The 22,334-nt window shown below is 41.0% G+C and overlaps 1 protein-coding gene and 1 long non-coding RNA gene across 4 annotated transcripts in view; one reads left to right on the top strand and one right to left on the bottom strand.

The window, feature by feature from the left end:
- The first annotated feature begins 90 nt into the window (after positions 1-90).
- On the top strand, positions 91-22,266 carry LOC134141845 (uncharacterized). Of its 3 annotated transcripts, none has more exons than XR_009958737.1 (6): positions 91-325; positions 615-728; positions 2,252-2,469; positions 20,721-20,826; positions 21,783-21,885; positions 22,066-22,266. It is a non-coding gene; the product is annotated as an uncharacterized LOC134141845 (long non-coding RNA). The 3 variants fall into 3 exon arrangements; XR_009958738.1 differs by having other exon boundaries at positions 91-488; positions 618-728; XR_009958736.1 differs by having other exon boundaries at positions 91-488.
- The window catches only part of PCNT (pericentrin), a 102,035-nt gene continuing 88,724 nt past the window's right edge, over positions 9,024-22,334 (bottom strand). Inside the window, exons 48-53 of the mRNA XM_062578352.1 lie at positions 19,287-19,451; positions 17,711-17,949; positions 15,699-15,787; positions 14,128-14,281; positions 12,732-12,859; positions 9,024-9,433 (exon numbers count right to left, since the gene is read on the bottom strand). Coding sequence (XP_062434336.1) covers positions 9,390-9,433; positions 12,732-12,859; positions 14,128-14,281; positions 15,699-15,787; positions 17,711-17,949; positions 19,287-19,451 — 819 coding nt within the window. The 3' untranslated portion in view covers positions 9,024-9,389. The remainder of the gene's footprint in view (positions 9,434-12,731; positions 12,860-14,127; positions 14,282-15,698; positions 15,788-17,710; positions 17,950-19,286; positions 19,452-22,334) is intronic.

Below are 22,334 nucleotides of genomic sequence, written 5' to 3'. Positions count from 1 at the left end.
CGGCGGGGAAGGGGGGGCGCTCCTAGGCCGCCTCGCGCGATTGGCCGGGGTTGCGGAGCGCGCGCGCCCCCTGGCGGCGGAGGCGGCGCGCGGGGCAGCGGCCGTTGGCGGCGCGGCCCTGCCTCAGCCGATAGCTGCCTGCGTGTCCCAGCGAGGGCCGCAGAGCCGCCGGCTGCGGCCGAGCTGCCCCCGCTGCCGAGGAGGTGGCCGGGCGCCCTGGCTGTGTGCTGCCAGCCCGCTCCCCACCCCCTTGCAGCTCACCCAGCTGCTCTTCTTCGTTGTTTACTTTGAAATCCTTCTGCAGCTTTACCTGCCCTGTCTTCTGGTAAGTTCTGAGACCGAATTTTCCTCTCTCTTCCCTTCTCTCTTTCTATTCCCTGCTCCTTCCACCTGGCAAGAAAGGAAAAACGGAGGCCTGGGGCCTTCACCTGCTCTAGGAACGTGACCTGGAGCCCTGAGGACCTAACCTGCTCACTAACATTTGCCAGGTGAGAACTTGGAGCTTCTCAAGGTGCAGAATTACACTGTATCAGGCAACTTGAAAGGCTCCTGTCTGCTTCTGGGTGCAAGCAAGATGATTGGAACTGGATAATGTTGTGTTTTCTCTTTTTAAGAAGTGTCTTTTCTGAAGGAATCATACTTCAGGGGTGCTACAGAGGCCAGCAGGAAATGCTTTTTTTGGAGCATGTGATCCATCAGCTTGTCCAAATTCAACCAGTGGTTCCAGGGTGAGTGTCTGGTAACATGCTGAGCTTCCTCTAGTGTAAGTCCAGAGAACCAACCTCTGCAGCCACCCCAAGATTTATTCAAGGATGAAATCTAGGATCTTGCCAGTGATCCTTACTGCTCACAAGGATAGATACTGGCATCCACTACCAGTGCTCTCGATTTCAATTGGTATTACTGCAGTGTTTTGCTGTACTTTTTAAGCTGGGATGCATTGAGGATTTTGTGAAATAATGGCATTGGGCTCAGAAGTGTAGAGAAAGAATGTGTATTACTGGCCTGACCATAAGGACTGCTGTGCTTGTAAAAACAATCTTGGGGCCACAAGGTGTGCAAAAAATTCTAGGAGAAATTTTCCATTAACAACTACTTCTGTCAAAAGCAGCTCTTCCTTTTTTGAGAGACTAGATTAGTACTGGTGTCACGCATGGGGCAGTGACAATATGGCTCTCCCAGGCTTCCAGACTAAGCATTTTCTCTGCACCTTCCCCTCGTGATTGCAGTGTTGCAGAGTAACATGGTCATGGCCCCACACATAGTATCCCTGTGGATTTGGTCCCTGCGCCAGAAGGAAAATGACAAAGGCAGAAGAGTTTCTGCTTATTCTGAACACTTAGCTGCTGAGGACACAGCCATATTAATGCTTTCCCCCTCCTCATACACAGACATTACAAGTATAAGGAGTCACAAGAAGACTCTGCTACTGAGGTGGGACAGCATCACTGTGGTCCTGCTTCTGAGAGTTCCCTAGGGCACCTATGCTCATCCTGGCCACATCCCAGCTAGCATGGCTATTCATCTTGGTTTCAGAAGCCTGGGGTTCACACCACACAGCCACCATGGTATGGGACCACTTCCATTTTTAGCTTTGCTAGACAGCCTTCAAACAGAGCATCTGCTTGAGGCTGTAGGCCTACAAGTGGCAAATAGAAAGGGTTGTGTTCAAGTTTGCCAACATGATGTTGCTTCCTTGTCTGCATCAATGTGGGTCCATGGCATGCTGACTCAGCATGAGACAGAGATACAGGCAGACATTTGCATTAGGAGAAACTCCAGGCTGTTGAAGTGGCAGGAGGTTCTCAGTTCACTCTCCATTCAGCAAAGGTTATAAAAAAATGACTTAAAGCATCAACCACTTTCTGTTCCCATCACCTAGACCTAGCTCTTCCTTCACCTTCCCTTCCTTTCCACTCCTACTATGTCTCTTTCTCCTTCCCTACCCTGCCCCCAAATGCCTGGGGGCCTGTAATTCCTCTGTTTACTTGTACTTTTGTCACAAGAGAGAGTGTCTTATAGCTTGCACTTGATGGGGCACAGAGATACCTTACCAGTATCTGGAAAGCCATGCTATTCAAAGGTTGACTCCACCACCCCTGAGCAGGCATGTCTGTCTCAGTATTTCCACTACTCTTCAGATTACTGTGACTTTCAGAACCTGGGAGCTGACAGGAGAATGGCCACAGGCAATACTGCGTTGTATCTCACAGATTCTCAAGGACTGACAAGCTTTTTCTTTTCTCTGCAGATTTATTTTCTTAATAAGGGGCTGCAGGGACAGCATCTTCTCCACAACATCCTCCCTGTGTTTCTGGAAGCAGTGATCACCAAGGAGGCCATCCCAGAGGAGCTGCTGCAATGCCTGAGGAATAAAAGTTCTTTATGAAGAGAGGAAATGAGAGGGAAAGAACAGTGGTGACTGACATGGAAAGGTTCCTACCTGGACATGCAGCTGGACTGCCAGCAGTACGTAGCCCACTTGGATCTAGGCTTGTGGAGGTTTGGGAACTGGGAAGACTCAGGAAGAGCCCTACCATTCAGAGTGTCCAGAGTGTTTGGCTTCCTAGTATGGTATTGGGGGAGGCCTGGAGTAGTTTTGTTTATTGAAGATGCTGAGGGGGGACAAAAAGGGGGAGCCCTTGGGGAGCTAGTAGCCCGCCAGTGAGGTAGAAAGGGTGCAGACATGCTCTGAGCAGCTGGGTTTGATCTTTGCTTCAGATTGTCTCAATCTCCTGCACTGTGGTGCAGGATATAGAAGTAATGTATCAGCACACAGTTGGCCATCTCACCTAGTCTCCAGTTACCTGTTAAGTGTTACTTATTTCACAGGTGTGTTTGTGGGGTGAAGCCAAGTAAATACAGACACCTGGGATGGTGGCAAGTGTTCAGGCAGGAAACTCTTTGTTCCCCTTCAGAAGAGAGAGCAGCAAACCACTTGGTGGCCCTCCTGCTGGAGGAACAAGCTGTGGTTCAGTGAAACAGTACTGTGGGACCTCTGTACCACCTAGAAGCAGGCTGCTGAGCTGTCACCAGCACTGTCCGAGATGCTAGAGGGCTGCCAACCCTTGACCAGTGGCAGGTGGGTGGAGCTGGCCCAGGGCGCCTAAGTCCTGACATAAAAGGCATATTAGATTTCAGAGACACAGCAACAGGCTTCAGAGACTTCTCTAGCTCTCTCCTCTCCACACCCTGAGATGCCATCTGTGCCCCTCTACTAACTAATTCACAGAGTCAAAGTTCCCATTCATTTTAGTGCCCCTTCAGCTCCTTTATGGGGAAATTTTACTCTGGTGAAGTTGCCACATCAGCCCCGTAGTTAACAGCAGGCTACTGTTTACTGGTTGGCAAGGTTTCACATTCCTGCTCCAAGCTTACAGGTATGAAACGTTTGCCTTCCTTGCACGTGCGTCAGGGGAAAGGGTGCAACGTGGGCCCATTCCCACTACAGACTAGCCCTAGCATCTCCTTGGCTGTATGTACAGGCACTTTCTGTCTGGGGTTTGACCTCTCTGCAGTCCAGGCCTGCCTTGTGGTTCAGAATCCCCTCAGCTCTGAAAATGATTTATCAGTAGCCTGCACTGTGGTGGGAAGGGCACATGTACACTGAAGACCTGTGGTTAGTCTTTGCTTGGAGAAGATGTAGGCAGAGAGCCATGGCCTCTAGCTACCTGCTTTCTTACTGATTTTACAGATAGAAAGCAAGTTGAGGCAGAAGAAAAGGGAGACCAGGACACAAGGTGACAATTCTTATGAGGAAGAAAAAGCAGAGGGAAAGCTAAAGCTTCAACCAAAAATCTTGATGTAACACATGCCTGAGAGGTAGACAAAGGGAAACAAAAGTCTTCTATTCCCTCCTCCAGACCTGTCACAGCTGGCTGTCCCCTAGCCTTTCCTTCCCCTTACCAGTTCCCTCCTCCCTTCAGAGCAGTTGCTGTTTCCTCTAGTTGCTGCTGGCACAAATTCCCTTCTGCTCCCCATTTCTTTTCTCTTGATTGTGGCTACTGCCCTAATGGCTTTTCTCAAGCTTCTTTCTCCTCTGCTGAGGGTATGTTCTTGCCTTCTCCTGAGCTCCTTGCTACAGGTCAAGTGCCACAGGCGAGTGAGTGAAGCTGCCATGAAGGAGTGGTTGTAGGAAGATAGGAAGATGACTGCACTCTAGGGAAAATGACATAAAAGGAATAACTTAAAATTTTGTTAGTCTTAATGTTACGCTAGAAAAGGCATTGGCATTCATTGTTTTGCAGCATGTTCCCCTTCTCCCACTTAGCTAAGTCTTGAACTCACTATGGGTCACAGCCCTTAGCAATCAGGGAACAGACAGCATCCCAGACAGAAATGCCATGCTGAGCTGAGCACACAGCTGACAAACTGATCTCAAGGTCCCAAGTCTGGCAGAAAAGACACTCCTGTGTCCCTGAAGCAATTATGCAAGGTGGAAAGCACCAATAATTCAGGGGGTGTTGGGAACTCTAGCAGCAAGCCTGTTGTGCAGGGTCTGTCATCTGCTGCTAAGACAACCAGATGAACACAGGATGTGGAAATAACATGCTTATATGGGGCACATAACTGCCAAAGCATGGTCTCTCACCACTGCCATGCAGGCAATAAACAGTGCTGCACACACAGCAAATGGGACTTAGATACTGCACATAATTGTGTCCTTCCTTGGAAAACTGCTACTGGCATTCTAACTAATTCTAGTACCTGAGCTAAGAAAATGTGGGTTTCAGGAGACTGTCCACAGAATCCTGCTCAGTTTTCATAATCTTCCCTAGCAGGACAACAGAGTAGTAGCCCTTAAGTGTTGTCACTGTAGGCTAAGCATCAAATGGGAACATAGATCCTATCCTAGCAGCCCCAGGATAGCTCAGAGACCAAAGCCCAGATGATTTTATCAGGGTCGCTTATGTGCAATGCATAAACAAAGAATGGGTGGAGAATGACCTCAGAGACTGCAGTTACCACTTAGCCCATGCTGGACTTGCCCACCTCTTCTAGTACCCACTGACCAGACGGAGTTGGGAGGCTCCACCGGCCACAGGCTGGTACAAGCTTCTGAGATGGTATGCAGGGCTGGTGAAGGTGCATGCCAGTTCCTGACACTGGGCCGTAATGCAGCTGAAACCCTTGAGACTTTGGGTGACCAACAGTGGACACAAGGACCATGCAGAGCCTGCTGACTCTGAGCAAAGCACACACAGTGGCAAGGACTCCCAGAAAACCATTCCTCCTTTTTTTTCCAAGAGTAATTAGATACAGGAGGACAGACAGCAGTTCACTGAAGGTGTGCTTGCGTTAATCCTGCTGCAGTAAGCATACTACTTCTCCCATGCATGCCTTGCAGTTTGGTATCCAAGCACAGATTGGGGAATTAGTTTGAGAAGCAGATACCACAGTGTTACTCAGAAATGACACTAGCAGCAACAGTAAAAAGGTTTCTGTATGCAAGGTTGTCTGTGGCTGACTGCCACATGTTAACAGCATCTGCACAACACAAAAGGACAGTGTTGTTTCCCTGAGGGAACACAGTCAAGGAGGCAATGCTTGTTGAAGTGAAGATGTCCTACAGAGTTTTGCACTAGAAAGATGATGCTGGGCTAGATAAATAATACAGTAACCAGAGTTAAATCCTTAAACTTAATTTGTTGGAGGTGCAGGAAGCCTCAGCATCAAGTACCTCCATACTGGTATATGCTGTCATTACCTCAAATGAATTGCTAACAAACAGCCTCACTTCCTTCGCAATTCTCATTTTTGAGAGGGATGAAATACAGCATGCATAGGAGCACTGAACTATTAGTTATTCCAGTGTGCTTGCATCTGGCACAAAGTGCTAATGGAAAATAGTGTTTGTTCCTGGGACTTCTGTGTACACACTAAGGCAATACTTGAATCATTTTCATCATATCAGTGACTTAAGTGTAATGATTCTTTAGGACATTGATTTACACTATAGATGAGTTTGAAAATATGCCAGTGTGCTATACAAGCCAAGCTATATTTGAAACAAAACTGGACCTTAAAATCTGACAACCTACCAACACCAGGGTAGATGCTATGATTGAAAAAAAAAAAAGATAAAATTTACCTTTTATCCCTTAAAAGATGTTTCCTTAGACTCTGCCTACAAATGCCAAATTTTAAAACTAAACTTTAATTTAGTTCAGGTTAGAAAATCTGTAATATCACTGCTTACTGTTTCATTATGAATACAAGCCATAAGGTCTAACAGCTCTTCTGCTTACAAAGCAAAAATGGAAAGTGCAGTTCACACACTTAAGCATGAAATTATAGATTTGATTTAATGTCAGTTTTTAACTCTGGTGTCTAAAACCCCACATTATTTATGAGAAAATACAGTAATGCTATGCTAAACAAAACAGATACCAATAATATTCTGAGCCTGCAATTTGACAGAATGCTAAATTTAGCATTAGGACTCCTAGAACTAGATTTAAAAAAATATGCCACAGGCACATAAAGCATTGACCAGCATAAATTTACTTTGTCAATTCAAATTGGTTTAGAACACTAGTTAAATTAACTTAGCTTTGGCAAGATCAGGTATTGTTTGTTCATGACCCTCTCATATTATGCCAACTCAGGTGTCATAAGTCCTCCTATAGCTGGCATATAGATAGTAACCTCTGTAGTGTATGTCAAGGTAACATTGCACAAATGCAGTCCTGTGCCCACACTGACCCAAATGCTATGCAGGACAGTGCAAAGATCCATTACTACAGACTGTGGAACCAGAGATTGAGTCATGTCTTACAGCAGCACAGCCAGGATCCTTTAACACACATTTCATGTCATCTTCCATGCAGATTAACCTAGTACCTTTTTGCTCCAGTGAGAGCCCATCTCATACCTGTTGTAGCAATACCAGTGTGAAGCCAAAAGATAACTTCCAAAGTTAGCTGCATTGCCACTGTTTTTCAACACAACTTGTAGCCAGCAAAGTAAAAACTCTCAAAGTGAGGAAAGAACTGGCACAATGGCACAGCACTGGCTCACTCATAGTAAGAACAGGCATTAGGTAGGGTCTTATCACCAAGTGGAGAACAAGAAGTTACCAGTTTCCCACAGAAGTGCCAGAACATGATCCTGTGATATTTCCACCACTGGAGTTCTTCAGGGTCTGGCTCAAAGGCAACCACGGTCTGCCTGCAAGGCCCAACCTGGCTTCGCACGCACCTTTGCCTCTGAAATGGGCAGTCTGGCTAGGAGCAAAGGAAGCCTGGCAAAGAGGTTCCCTGTTCCACCTTTTTCTCCCTGCCTTGTTAGGGCTGTGGGAAAGGGCATGCTCTTTTCCTCTGTCCAGGCTGAGAACACACTTAGGCAAAAAATTCAGTCACAGGGTTGCTGCAGGGCAGCTTTGCTTTCCCAGGGCTGCGGACAGGAGCCGGAATTGGACACTGTCCTGCCCCACTGGCTCTTGGGGCCCCACTGGTTCCAAGCGCTGCCTGGGGACTCACAAAGACACCCATGGATGCTCCCCCTGCCACCAAAGGACAAGAACACGCAGGCCTCTCAGGCACAGCACTTTCTAGAGCCCAAGTTCCAAGCACCGCAGCATTACATTTGCAATCTCTTACCATGTTTCCACATGTGAGAAATGATGACTAGAAATGGGTGTGAGATGGCTAAAAGACTCTGGATACTAACAGGTGACTGCGCTGAATGCTATCACTGGAACACCTCATTCCTTTTATCTCTTCTCTGACCAGTAGCTTAATACATTTGCAACCGGCACCCTGAAAGGTATTTACAGCACAAAATACTTGGCAGAACTTTTTGCAGTCAGGAATTTCAATGACATTAGAGCTATATACAATTTAGGCCTTTTTAAAAAACTACCAAAAATGCATAAACAAAGATCTTGAGCCTTTTCAATTAGCAAAATTAAGCTAAAAGCATCCAGATTAAACAGGACAGATTAATACCAGACAGGCAAATAGTTACTTAAAAAAATTCTAAGCCGGCAATTAAGTTCTACGTTTTTTCTCTTATATCCCGGCTCTTTGCACTTTAGACTGAACTTAATTGTGTTCCTCGACTGAGCCTATTTCTTCCCCATTTAATAAAGACTAACCTCATCTAAGTGTATTTTTTTAGTTCCTAAGTATGTAAACAGGTAAGAAAGATAATCCAGTTTGCCAAGCGTCAGAAGAAGCTGCTTTTCAGACTACTCTTTTAGAGTCTCTAATAAGCAGAGACAGAGGTAACTATGCAGCACGTTTCATTCAGCTGCTTCCAAACTATTTGTAGTGGAGTCTTCTAGAAGGAAATTAGCTAACCTTGCTCTGTCTCACTGGTTCCAGTGTGAGTTTCCTCTCGTGTGGACTAGCACCTGTTACCTTCAGCAAATTATTAGCAAATACTACTCAGCACACTAGTAGCAGGCAGTGAGAGAAGGTGGCTGCCCAAGCTATCACTTGGGGGGGGGGAGGGTGGGGAGAAATGGCAGAGCAGCAAGGGCAGACATACTAACCTGTACTGGAAAACACTGTACTGAGCTCTGGCTCTGCCAAAGCTCTGCTCAGTCACAATGGAGAGAAAAGGGACAGAATCAGTTTGCACCATTGCACTACAGGGACATTAAAGGAGACTGGAATGATACTGAGTCAAATCAATGACACTGGAGGAAAACCTAACAGGCATTCAACTTGCTGAGCAGGCACAGATTAGTTATACTGCATGAATTCAGAGAGACAGATGCTCTCCAGAAAGACCACATACATCATGCATGTGCAGCACAGAAGAGCTCAAGGTGTGACAGCTTGACGCTGAATTGGAATGTGATGAGAAAGACTGCAGGAAGGAGGACTTACTGATTGCAAAGCCAGAAGTGTGATTCCTAAATTCACAAAATGCCATATAGCTGAGAATTGGGGGAGGTTTTTAAGCTGTCCTGTTAGAATAATTTTTCTCAAATATTAAATCCCAAACAATTTTAGGAACAGTGAAAGTAGTAAAGAACATGAAAGATTGAAACAAATATCCAGATGCTCTAAGAATTCACTAATAAAATGCCATTTTAATGACTTTTTACAAGGAATCCAGCTATACACTATAGAAAAATAAACACAGAAAACACTCTTTGCAACTTACAATACAGTGATGCAGGCACACTTCAGCTGTTAACTTAGTAGTAATTCCACATGAGACTGTAAAACATTAATCTTAGTGAAAATTAATTTCCTCTTAAAGTACTAAAATATAGTAAAAAGTCATATAAAAATCTGATGCAAAAGCACTGCATAGACTAAAACCCTTTTATTCAGTTGCACAAGAGATCACAAGTGCCTCCATTCACTAGGGAACAACTTAGAAGGAAGCAATAACCTGGGGGGTTCGCAGTACAGATTTCAGAAGCGTTCTGATCACTTTTTTATGTTTCGCTGGCGAGGTGATCCTGGAACTTGTCCTAAATTTAAAGGAAACAAACAAGCATTACAAAACTGTCTATATAATGAAGCAACAGGGTACAGTTAGTGGAATGTGATTTCCCCAACGTGCTTCATATGAGCTACGCTGAAAGCAATTATTGTTTTCATGAGCCACCTAAGAACAATAGAAAACAAGATTTGAAAGCTTATGAGCCTGCCAAAGCAAACATTCACACTAAGACCAATGTTCAGTCACAGGCCTATTTTACACACAGCAGTAAGATTGTTTCATTCAACTCTCATTCTTGAGATGATTCAATATGCATTCTATTCTGTTGCTGGACAAGTTATTATAAAATAGACTAAACGTCTTAAAGCTCGTTGGAAACTGGGAACTCATTTTGCTCACAGCGCTGTTCTGAAGGTTACTATATCATTCCTTAAGATTCTGCTATATCATGAGAATTTAAAAAGTGATACACATTTTTCTCAAAATTGCTATTAATTGTGTTCCAGTTAGGTAATCCACATTTAGCATCAAGCAAAATACCCTTTTCTATGCAATGCTGTCAAGTTTCAATTATCAAATTTGTTTACCTGCATCTACCATAAAGATTTTCAGTATTTGTGGAAGGGAGAGGAGATGGAATCACTCAAAGTCATGGTATTAAGGCTTCTAGGTAAAATCCTGATCCTGCTGAGAACAGTATCATAGTTCCCATATGGGAGTGTCACTGTAGCTGTCGACTTTAGTGATATAAGCAAGGCTAGGATTTATAGGCAAAACTAATCTATTTTTATTAGGTCAATTCAGACAGAGAGAAAAACGGGTAGACAATCTTCTGGACTTTCCCCAGAACTGTTGTCCAGCTATACTAGGCTCCTGTGAACTTCAACAAAACCAAGATTCCCTTTCTAAGGAACGGGACATAATGGTTTCCAAGATTAATTCTACGTATTGTGATCCTAGCATGTTTTTAATCATAAGAATTTGCCTCATAAGTTACTGTTAAAAATCATTATTTTATTATAAGGCAGAAGCCAGTAGTCAAAATTAATAAAGTCTTTCATACATTGTGGCAAAATAAATAGGAATGCTACAGCATCTCATTACATTATAGAACATACATTAAATGCTCCAACTTGATACATTTGTTAGGTCTCAAACCATATTAATTGAGGAGCCAGCCAAGTAGATGTGTTTTGAATGGGCATCTGCAGTAACCGTAGGGCCAAGAGTCACTATTTAATAGTGAGATCAATGACTGAACGTCCACTTCTTCCCCATAAAATCACCATAGAGAAAAATCTGCTTATGATAAAGACTGGAAGAGCAGCCAGCAATAAATATCAGTGACAGAGTTCTGCAGGCACAGTTGAATATCATTTTTCTCAGACAGCCATCAAGAAGCCACATGTATTGGGCAAAGGCTGAAGGAAAATTACAGGAGGTAAGTCTACCTGAGAAGCAGCAGCTGACACAGCTATAGTTAGCAAACAAAGAATTATTTAGCAAACAAAGAATTATTTAGGTATTTAAGTGCAATGCGTGAAGAACTCCACATGGAGTGGAGTGCCATATGAACTCCACATGGAGTCCCTTGGTGCCATAACTTTACAAGGTATACAAATCCATCCGGTAATTGTTACAGCTTTTGGCTGTAAAAAAGAAGTAAGGGTGGTGGTTGGTGGAAGGAAGTCAAAAGTACTTGCCTCAGTAATTGTAGCAGTGACCCAAAAGCAGCACAATGAACAACTGATTCTAGAGATCAGTACCCAAAAGTAAAGTAAGGAAGGAACCAGCAATAGTGGATGAAAGGGATAAAGTTTGGATGAAAACATCAACTACAGTATCTGACTTGGTGGCCCATGTAGTACTCAGACCAGGAGACCAGTAACATAAGCCTGGCATGGCAAAGGAAGCTTTGCAGAAGATCCTCTGAAGATCTAGGAGGAGCAGCCACGAATAGGCCTGACAACTGTGTAGAAGTACTGGAGCCTTCTCCTCCTCACTGGATCTAGGATGAAGCAAGCTGTATGTTCTGACCTGATATGGACCATGTTCAACACAGTCCCGCCTGTGTCAATGGTTTGAGCCAACATGGGTGTCCTCCCCCATTCCCTGCACGCATGCATGTGTGTGTATATTCTAAATATTACATTTTTCCTATTGCTTAAGTGCATTTTGTTTATTACTGCTTTACTAAATTCAGTTACTATTGTTTTATAAATTTTTGTTAAAAACATAAATACTTGAAATAAGCAAGGGCCCATCTGTCTCCCTGACATAACTATACCCACATTAGTCAATCAACAGTCACAGCATACGGTGACAAATTTGGTGCACAGCGTGGGCAGACAGCATTAAAAGGTATCAAGAGCTGCAAATTGATCCCTGCGGTCCAGCACCATGGCTGCCCTAAGTTGGTGAAGAATGCAGGAAGTATGAGGCTGCCCCTGCAACAGTTGTATGTACAAAGAAATCCCCCCCCCCAAAAAGTTATCTTTGTATTTGGTCTAGCACAAATGATACAGAAACTGTGGGTCCAGCTCTGTAGTTCACAATCTAGGGATACTAATAAACTGGAGAAGGTTTAGACGTAAGTCTCAAAAGTAACAAAACACTGGAAAACACATCTAATCCTATCCTGATAGGAGATGATTTGAGAATGACTTGATCACAGTTTTAAGTTCTTCCTCTGGGCCAGCAAGTTTTGAGATATAATTAGGATATAAACAGTAACTAGAAGATGAAACTAAGCAAATTCAGTCTAGAAATGAGATGAAAATGTTTCAAATGGAGAGGGTAAGTGCCACGGCAATCCTTAGTGAGCTCTTTGATCAGTCTTAGAACAAGATGACTGCTTTTCACTCTCTCTTATTTATTACCTGCTACAGAATATGAGAAAGGGATAAACGAAGGAAGTAGCATAGTTTGAGCTATAAAGGAGGCCATATTCAGCAATTGCCATGGTTCTTTTTGACCTCAGAGCTAATTACCTCTAAATGTAACTTCATTTAAACTGCAGCACTTGCTTATTTAAGAGAGGAAAAAAAAAAAAAACACATATGGGAGCTATCCATTCTTACCTGTGAAGAATTATCACTAAGAACTTACTCAAGAAATATCATTCTTGGACTAGTTTTAGATATGACTCATAAAAAAATAAAGTTGCATTTCAGAGACATACTGATTTTTTTGTGGAAGGAGGAAAAAGTAGTTTTGATTTAAAAGATGCTCTTGACATTTGTTAAGTGTTAAAGGATATATAGAAGATCCTTGCAAAAAAGAGTCCAAACCTGTGAGAGTTCTGAGAGGTAACAGACTTCTCTTACCTGCTTGCACACCCCCTAGTCTTTGCTGGATAACCTCTAAACGATGAATGTATTCAGTAAGTGATCGTTCAGGATCTTGAGTAGATGCAAGTGACTTTTCTGAGGCTGAACTTGTGGATGGATGCAATCTTAAAAAGAAAACACATTATTTCTTAAAGCTCAGGCCATATGCTCAAATAAATATAATAAAGGTACATTCATACAGGCTTCAGCAGGTAAAATATTACCTCGAAGCTCCAAGTCAAAAAAGCTCAGGGGAGCCTTCAGATGGTACATTGTACTTGTTATTCCTTTCTCTATATTATTAAGGAATTTCAAGTATTAGCAGAAGGATATATTTGAGGGAACACTCAATGCAAACATATTGCTATTTTGAAGCTAGGATGTATTCCTTCTGCATCTTTTTAACAATGAAACTCAGTCCTGTCCATTCCTTCTTTCTTCATATCTTCACCATGAAAGCATCAGCCATCATCTACCCAACCCCCTATCTGTGTTAGACTTTGGCTATCACTAACCCTATCACTCAGAGCGATCAACTGGGGCCTATTATCAAGTTTGTTCCATAAAATACAGATGACTTTTTGCTTGGCAGTTAAGCTGCCAAGTACTGTTTCTGTCTGGCAGCCCCAGAGACATCCTGGGACATAGGAACAGGATGAGGTAGAGTTAAGCCTTTTGGGAAATGCCTGCAAGCTTTTGCCTCTTCAAATGTTTTATTAAATACTATGCAAAATAGAACATTATCCATCTTTCACATTAAAAAAAAGTTAGCCAGCCACGTTAAAAAGCTTAAAGCATAATTCGGAGCATCTGCTGTCTTTGAGTACCCCTAGACAACAATAGCTATTTCCTTGTTACTCAGTTTTCTTTACGAAAGAATTCTTGCATGCTGGCTATAGTTTCCAATTTAGCCAGGAGATCAAAAAACAAACAACTCCTCCCACACCAAAGGGACGGAGCAATGCTACCTTCCACATAAACTCCTGCAATTCTTTAGTTTAAGGAGGAAGTCACGAATAGGGAATGGCTTGAGAGAGGAGACATGCCCAGTAATGGCCTATGCAATTCTAGAGGTTACATTGGTTGTAACAAGATTTAGCCCTCAAAGAGGGCTAGTAAACATAACCATTGCAAGTACATTAGCCTGTTAATTAGCCCCAAATTAAATGTGGGGGTATTGCTAGGAAAATTCTCTGTTCAAGAACATCAGACACTCAAAGCAAGTGAGAAACTTTTTCTTTCTGTAGCATCTTGAAACAAATGAAACCATTATCAGATCTGAGAGAACAAATTCCTTTACTTGTTCAAGTACTTTCCCCCCAGAAGTGATTATATTTTTATGAAAACCTATCCATCAGGGTGATTAAATATAATGCAGAGATTACACACTGACCTGTTATGTAACCAGTAAGAGGATCTGGGGGAGTAGCTCAGAAATCTTGCAGAGCTGGTTTTGTGGCATGATCCAGTATCGCGGGTTGGAGGAGAGTTGACATTAACAGCTGGTAGCTGCTGCTGTTTCAGAATTTCTGTTCTAGCACCAGAAACTGTATTAAATATGAAAAGAGTTAAAAACTATGCACGGAGAACCATTCAAAACAGCTTATTAAAAATACAGTCAATGAAAACCTACAAGAATTAGAGCAAAGTAAAAGTTTTGTGAGGTATTAAATGCAGCTATATAAAATTCATTATAGATAATTGCTTTTTGTCAAAATTAACAGAATTTGAGCACTTTCATGTGCAATAACTGTTTCCTGCAACCTGGAAACACTTGCAAGTGTTTTCTGTCTCCAAACTTGCATTTTCATCACCTGTTGCTATATCTGCACAGGAGATATTCCAATGTCTGATAGGAACAAAATATTTTTTTCAGGAAATCCTAATACCTGTTTATGTGCTCTAACTATAGGTGTGACTGTTGACTTATAATCTCCTACTTTTCTTGATGTAGGAGAGAAGGCAGGGAAAGGAAGAGTTAAAAAGCCCACTTCACTTAAGTCCTCCTTTAAATCACCAAAAGAAATCAAATAATTTTTACTGAGGCTGCCAAGATGCTATTTTCTGATGAGGTAAAAAGCTCGGAATGCATTTTAGGATTCAAATTTCATAGGAACCGCATCACAGGAACACATAAGAAGGGTTTTTTTAAATGAAGTATTTCAAGTAACTTAAAACAGTGAAGAGACTATAATGTACACATATATCAGGTGATGAAAAATGCACTGTTACATCTGTATTTTTTTTAGTGTTGGAAAGCCACAAGTATAATATACTGGAACATTACATATAATGGAATGTTACATGTAACATACACAACACTGTGTAGTATATTAACATTTTTATTCTTACAGTCACATCTCTAATTGGAAGGAATGCAGCCATTACTAAACTGCAGCAGACCATGTACCTGTCTGCTCTAGTTTGCCATTTATGATAACACTTGAACAACAGAAAGTATTTACTGGGTATCTGTCATCAGACTGAGTCTCCTCTAAATTTCTGGAACCATTTAAAACTGTTTCACCTCCAGCAACACAAATGCACACACCCCTTCTAAGACTTATTTGTTTTTGATATCTCATGTACCAATTTTGATACCATTACACCAGAATTTGCCTTATTAATAACTCATGGCAGTGATTTCCATTACAGGTAGCTTCAAACTACATGAAACATAATTCTCTGATCAGTTTTATGACTCAGTTTCACAGCTTGAGCAGTTGTAATAAAAGGAGAAGAGTTGGGTGCTGTTGAAATAAGTTCTGTAAGTTTTCAGTTATAAGTTTTTACAATGCCATCGTAAAGCCAAAGTCATTACATTTAGGAGACGGAAAAACAAATTTCTGGTAACATATCAAGATTTCACTACTTCTATGCAGGGTTGGATTTTTGGGGTATCTTGTTTGTTTTTTTAATCGGAGAAATTATGATTAAAACAGCATACCTGTTCAAAACCCTTACCTGGATTACATCCTATACTGTGAGAGACGGTTTCACCCTGTGTACTCTTTCTGTTAACTTTGTTCCACTTTTTCACCAAAAACTTTAACCTTGGTAGCAAAACAAATTTGTACAATCATTAAAAGCAAACAAAACATTTTAATACTAAAATTCTTTGTTAGTGTGAAACATATTCAACAACATAAAGTAACAATCATTGGAGGAACAGAGAAAAAACAGCAGAATTCATCTTAGGTCTTTAAAATTAAGCCATACCCTATACTACCCTATAACGTTCCCCTAACTGAGAGCTCCAGAGCCATAATATATTATCTACTATTGTTTTCTATTAAATAATGTTTCATTACAAATCTAATAAACCAACATTACAGTTCATGAGAATTCCTGAGAGCTGACAGGGTCAGGCATCCAAGAATTTTAAGAGCTCTGGATTTACTGACTCAAATACCATTTGCTATTTGTTCAATTGCTAGCTGAGTCAGATATAAATCGTCACGGAGGACTGAGAAGCAGTCAGATCTTGTCCACAGAACACTTGCTTTCAGCCAGAAAAGGAGGGAAGATGAAAGCATCCAGAAAATACTGCCCGAGAAGCCCAAGTCCTCCCTCTGTCTGCCACAGGCCACTGCAGAAAGCTAAATCCACTGATGTTGCTGAAGAGGGAGCAGCATGTGATACACAACTGCTGCCAGGGTTGTCCCAACAGCAATTGCATCACCCCTTGCTTATACGTGGCAGGAAGAAGCCCTGAGCTCAAAGTCCTTGGGTAGCAGCAGCTTGTTTACATTAACTGCTTTTAATTTCTACACTCCTCCTTTTGTTCTGATTAATAAATGTTCAAGAAATCTTGTCTGGAAGCATCTAACCAAGTACAGCTAGGCATCTAACAAGAAAAACAAAACAAAACCAAAAAATTCTAGTCCCTCAAAACTGCTCGTGTTAGCATGGCAAAAAAAAAAAAAAGTAACAGCTGTTGTAGCTTAACTACAACCTCCTGTCGAGTCCAAGTTTCCCTCCTGCTTTGAGTCTTGGGATGGCAAATCACTCCCTTGCTTCCTATCTGCTCTGTGGTGTTGGAAAGGTCTGCTGGTTTTGGTCATGCTCCTCAGCTTTGTCCCTGAGCTGTGGAAAGCTCTGGGATATATTTCTTGTCTGCGTGTGAAATTATCAAAAATTCATATTTATATATTCTTCTTAAACTTTTTTTTTTATTCCTATGACAAATGTGATTAAAATCAAGCCAGATGGGCACTCATCCCAACATATCTGCATCCTGCCTCCGAGGATTAGTTTAGAAGTCACTGTCACCCCTGTGTCCTTAGATACTGCTATCATTATAGCCTCTACTTCAAAGATCCCAGTCCAAAGACATCCTGTGCCATCTATTTTTAGTGAGCCAAAGAAATCACTCAGAAATAACCACCTATTTGAAACTTTTGTTTATTGATGAAATGGACTCAAAAGCCATTATGAGATGATGTAAATAAATGTCCTAAGTAATCTAAAAAAAAAAAAAAAATCCAGTTCATAGTAAATGATAGAGTATGGCAAGAATCATGCCTGATGCAGAATTCAAGACAGGAGAACCATCCCTGATGATACAAGAAGATGCTTTTTCATGGATGAGGCATACCAGAAAGAAGGATCTATGCATCTCAGATAGACAGGTGACAATGAGCCCAGACAAATCAAGGTAAGACTTGAGAAAACATACATTTGTAATTGTTGTGCACTGATTCTCAAATGCATCTATCTCAAAAAGACAGAAGCAGCTTTTTACAAATTTTTGGTTTAGCGCATGTCAGACTTAGCACTGACTCAAGAGACAGTAGTTTGGCCAAAGTTATGATTAGTAAGTCACGTTGGAACTAGCTTTGGAGAAAAATTTGTTTTTAAGTGAAGTATTAATATGAAATGTTGCTAAGGGAATTCAGAAGAATGAACTGTGGAAATTACCCCCCTTTTTTTTAATATATCCAAGCAAACTGTGTGAGACAGTGTTTTGGTTTTACCTTGATACAGCGATGATCACTCTGACTGCACATCGGAACTTGGTAAAAGGACGGGAACGTGAATTAGAAAACTGCAGGTCTGCAGGTGAGGGGTAGATTCCCATACGTGCTATTAGAGAGAGGGTTGCTTGCTCGCAGTCCTGAAATCCGCCGAGAAGCAGCAAGAGGTATTTCTTCTGATAAACTAGAGCCTTTCTAAAGCTCTCTGCTCGTAGATACTTCCTATATAATCTCTGCAACTAGTGGTAGGTAGAGAGGGATGGAAGGAAAAAATGAAAATAAAAAATTCAGCTGTTAACATTTAGCTACAGACAACCCAAGAAATTTGGCTTGATTTTTCCAGCAAGGAATCCTCCAACTTGTTTGTGCATGGGTATCTAAACCTATTCTGTTTTGCAAAATTGTGAAAAGCTATGTAATGATTATCAAACATGGAAACATCCTACACTACTCTTTATAATGAACAATGATTTTTATTACTGACTCTATGATTCAGCCAGCTTTGGTGATCAGTAGCAAAATTAGATTCTGGCAGTTGGAAGCCATATATAAAAGCTTGCATATGTCTATGAAGTCTTGGTTAGGCTAAAAAAAAAAAAAAAAAAGTCTTGGTGTGGTTACTGGTCAGTGTGCAAAGAACCAGCTACAAACAAGCCATCTTCCCCTGTAGCATCCATACTGCTGACATAAGGGCAAGCTGGAAGAACCTTCTATACTCAGGGTTACAGGTAAATTAAAATGCCTTACATTTCCTGAAAGTTTCAGAGCAAAATTCTCACACCTGAAACTCTGATGTGGTTTTAGTCTTTAAGAATTAAAACTCAACTTGTATCAATTAAATACTAACCATAAGGCATGTTGGGATGAGCACTCATCTGACTTGATTATAATCAAATTTGCCATAGGAATAAAAAAAGTTTATGAAAAATATATAAATACGGATTTTTGATAATTTCACACATAGATAGGAAACATGCATCTCTCTCAGTATTAACTGTAGAAAGATTCCAAAGAGTTAAGGTGACTTTTGGTATAAGTTTCTGTCTAACACCAAGAAAGATATAAATGAATTGCTCTGACAAGGGATAATTGGGGAAGAGCATTCCTAATTTAATATGCAGTTTATAAAACTGTTTGTCTATTAAAATATTCATCTTTTTAAAAGGCAAATGAAAAGACTATGGCACTAAGGGAAAGTTAAATGCCATAATCTGGCAGTTACTTCTGTCCCCAGAAATGTGAGCTGCAGACTTCCTGGCTCCTCTGCAACAGCAAATTTTATCATATTTAGAATAAAGAGAATTCAAATGGAGCCTAAAATAGAATTACTAAATTACTTAACTTACTCTACATGTGACATTAATCACTTAGGCAGTACCCCTGAGGGGATGCTACCACAGACTGAACTCTCCACAGGTTTTTTTATGATCTTGAGTTGGTAACAGTTCTCACAAACATTTATTTTACAACAAATCTGTACAGCAGGCAAAGGTCTACATGATATGCTAATGGCTTTGGCACTGCCCCCTCACCAAGTTCCAGATTGCACATTTGATGGCAAGTGCTATCATTTTACCTTTGGACTGGAAGTTTCTGCTGCTGGTTTGTTTTCAATTTCAACAGTAGCTTTAGCCAGTTCAGATTCTGCCTGTTTCAAAGCATTCTGCAAAATGCTTTTCTCTCGCTGCCAAGCAGCTCTTTCCAGTTCTTGAACAGAGTCAGTGTCATCTGGTGCTCTGATCTGAAAAGGAAACCCAAAGGAAGTGATGGTTCTTGCATATTACTTCCACAGCCAAACATCTCAAAGTGAAAAATAACCATAAAAATGGTTAGCCTGAAATCACCAGTGCCATCCAGTTGTAAAACTAAAGAAAGATGTCTGCATTTAAGCATGCAATAAACAAACTCTGAAGAATCCACAGAAGCACATTTTTTTAAAAAAAATGCATTCAATTCTGAGACTGGTTAGTTTTGCAGTTAGTCATCTCTTGTACGAATGAGACCCATAGCTTCAGGTCCAGCTCCTGAGAAAGTTCTGTCTTCATAATCCCCTTCATACTGATCACCAATTTAATGGTCAACAGCTATCTGAGCACCTGATGCAGCAGACAGCAACAGAGAGGTGCTTAGTGTTTCATCACTCGAAATGAAGTCTATATGTTAGTGGCATGAGTACATACAGCTGACCTCAATTTCTCCTAGCAACTCATTCTAGTGAAACCTCTCCTATGTTTTTAGGGGTTTGAACTTTTTCAGGACGTGAAAATTAATTTCTTACGAATGGCATAATATACTGACACATGCCACTTACATTTCTCTATGAAGAACACAACTTATCAAGTAAAAACCTTAAGTATAATAAACCACAGCCATCTGATAGATGCCTTTTATTGCCTACAACATGTACATCAACAAAATAGCAAAGAAAAATCTTAACTCAATTAAAAATGACCAGGTATCTGTCTACTACCAAATCCTGTACACAGCTGATGCTGAAGCTTCTGAAGTTAAAGAACTGATGCTGTTAGCGCTAATTTCTGTTCTGTCAGTGCTACGGCAGAATTTGCTAGTCCTCTAATCTCCTTCAACAACCGATCTACCAGAGAAACTGAGCCCTGCAATAATTTCTTTGTGAAAGGTAAGGGGAAAAATATAACAGGATTTCCATTGCTGTCTGTAACTTCCCTGCACATAACCCATATCCCTGCTGTTTGAGTTTGAAGCTCCCTTTGCAATTTCAGAAAGCAAATAAAGTCCTCCACTTCTCAACATATTTTTTGTTAGATCATGTTCTGTAGCTATTATAATATACTACAGTTATTTGAAATGAGTGAAAACATTACTCCAAGAATCTCACATCACCTTCAGTTTTGTTTCCAAGTTAGCTATTTATTTCTTTCCAAGTTAAATTCTTACCCTGTACTCATTATATAGATAAGAGTTGTTCTACACAAACTCATATTTTTATACTGAAATCATAGAAACTAAAAGTATGCATTTCCCTACACAGGACTCTCACTGGCATGGTGGTTGTACCAAGTCACACACAGGTGGAAGAAAACAGCATCCTGAGAATAAGGGCAGAGATACAGACTTCAGACACAAAATACACTTGGGTAAGTGTCATTAAAATCCGTTCAACCATAGGAAACAATCTGGATTATATTCAAGGGCAGGGAAGTTGCTTTACATTGGCCTCCCCAGCAAGCATTTCAGTAGAAACTATAGCTATGTCATGCCAGAAATTTTACAGATTTGGAGCTATGAAGGCTCGATAGGAAGGCAGTAACAGATACCTTGCAATATCTGATAAGGACCACACAATCTATCTGCCTAATTTGATTTCTATTCCATCTTTTGGTATATGATTACTCCTTTTGTTACAGATTTTTCCATCTCTTTTCCTGTCTAATAGCTAACTATTTATTGCAACCCAAGAAGGCAATAGCAATAAACTCCTTTGGTTTCCTGAGCATGTGGTTCAGTTCCATTAGAGGAATGAAAAATTCAGGCAGAAGCCTGAAACAAGAAGTGGCTCTCAAGGGCGTAAAAGCCTGGAAAGAGCAGAGACAAGAGAGACAGTTTTTGTGCCCACAGAAGAATGGATATCAAGGTAGAGTTTTGGTCTTTAAGTTAAAAAAATAATAAAATAAAATAAGCTGCATGTCTTGTATGACTGTTGCACTGAAAACTCTTTCTTGCTAAACTTAAACAAAACCTAAGTCAAAAATTTTGAATTCAATTTAAATGGAGCAATAAGGCTGTCTACCCACAAGCTCTCTGAGCATTACATCCACTGCAGGACTCTAAAGCTTTGTTAGAATAAAGCTTAACTAAAATAACTTCATGAACATCTATTTGTGAGAGGTTACGCCTCCCTCCTCCAAGCTGGAGGGGATCCCTTTGGTAATCACATAACTGGCTGCACAAGTGACAGCAGGAAAACATTTACTGTATTTTGTAAGCAGGTAGGCAAAAGGAGAGCTTGCACCATGCTTTTCATAGATATAACTTGTTTTACAGAGCACAGGAGAACTGAAATTACAAAAACCTCTATATACTGTCTTCTCAGAAATCTTTCCCAAGGGAAAAAGAGGAAGTAAGGGAGCAGAGGGTGGCTGAATCTACCAGAACAAGTCAAGACTGCTAGCTAGCCCTAAATCCCAAAGGCTAAGGTAACTGCAATGCATTTTGAGGATTTCTTTCATAAATACAAAGGTTTAAATTAAAATGTATGTGAGAGAATAAGATATATGTGAGAGAATAAGATATAAATGAGAAGTTATCTGATGAATAAAAAGGAATTTATAAGCTCTATGTTTTTAAGTTTTTTAAGGTCTATTTTCTACCTGCAGACCTCTGATTGTGCTTTTTGCAAGTTACTTGATCATTTGCTGAAAAACAAGCGTCTCTGGATGCATGCAGAGGAAGAAGCAACACATCCCAGGGTCTGCTATTCTCCTATTACAGAGCTAGGGTAAAAAGAACGCCTTCACAAGCAGACTCTGGGAAGCAACAAAAAAGCAAAAGTCTGATACTAAAACATGTTGATATAAAGATGATAAGAGTTCAGGAGTTTCCTGTCTTTTTTCCATCCTCAAGCCATTGAGGCTCAATGCTCTCT

This window comes from Rhea pennata, chromosome 6 (genome assembly GCF_028389875.1).
Source record: "Rhea pennata isolate bPtePen1 chromosome 6, bPtePen1.pri, whole genome shotgun sequence".
NCBI lineage: Eukaryota > Metazoa > Chordata > Aves > Rheiformes > Rheidae > Rhea > Rhea pennata.
This window is presented reverse-complemented; position numbering and strand designations above follow the sequence as displayed.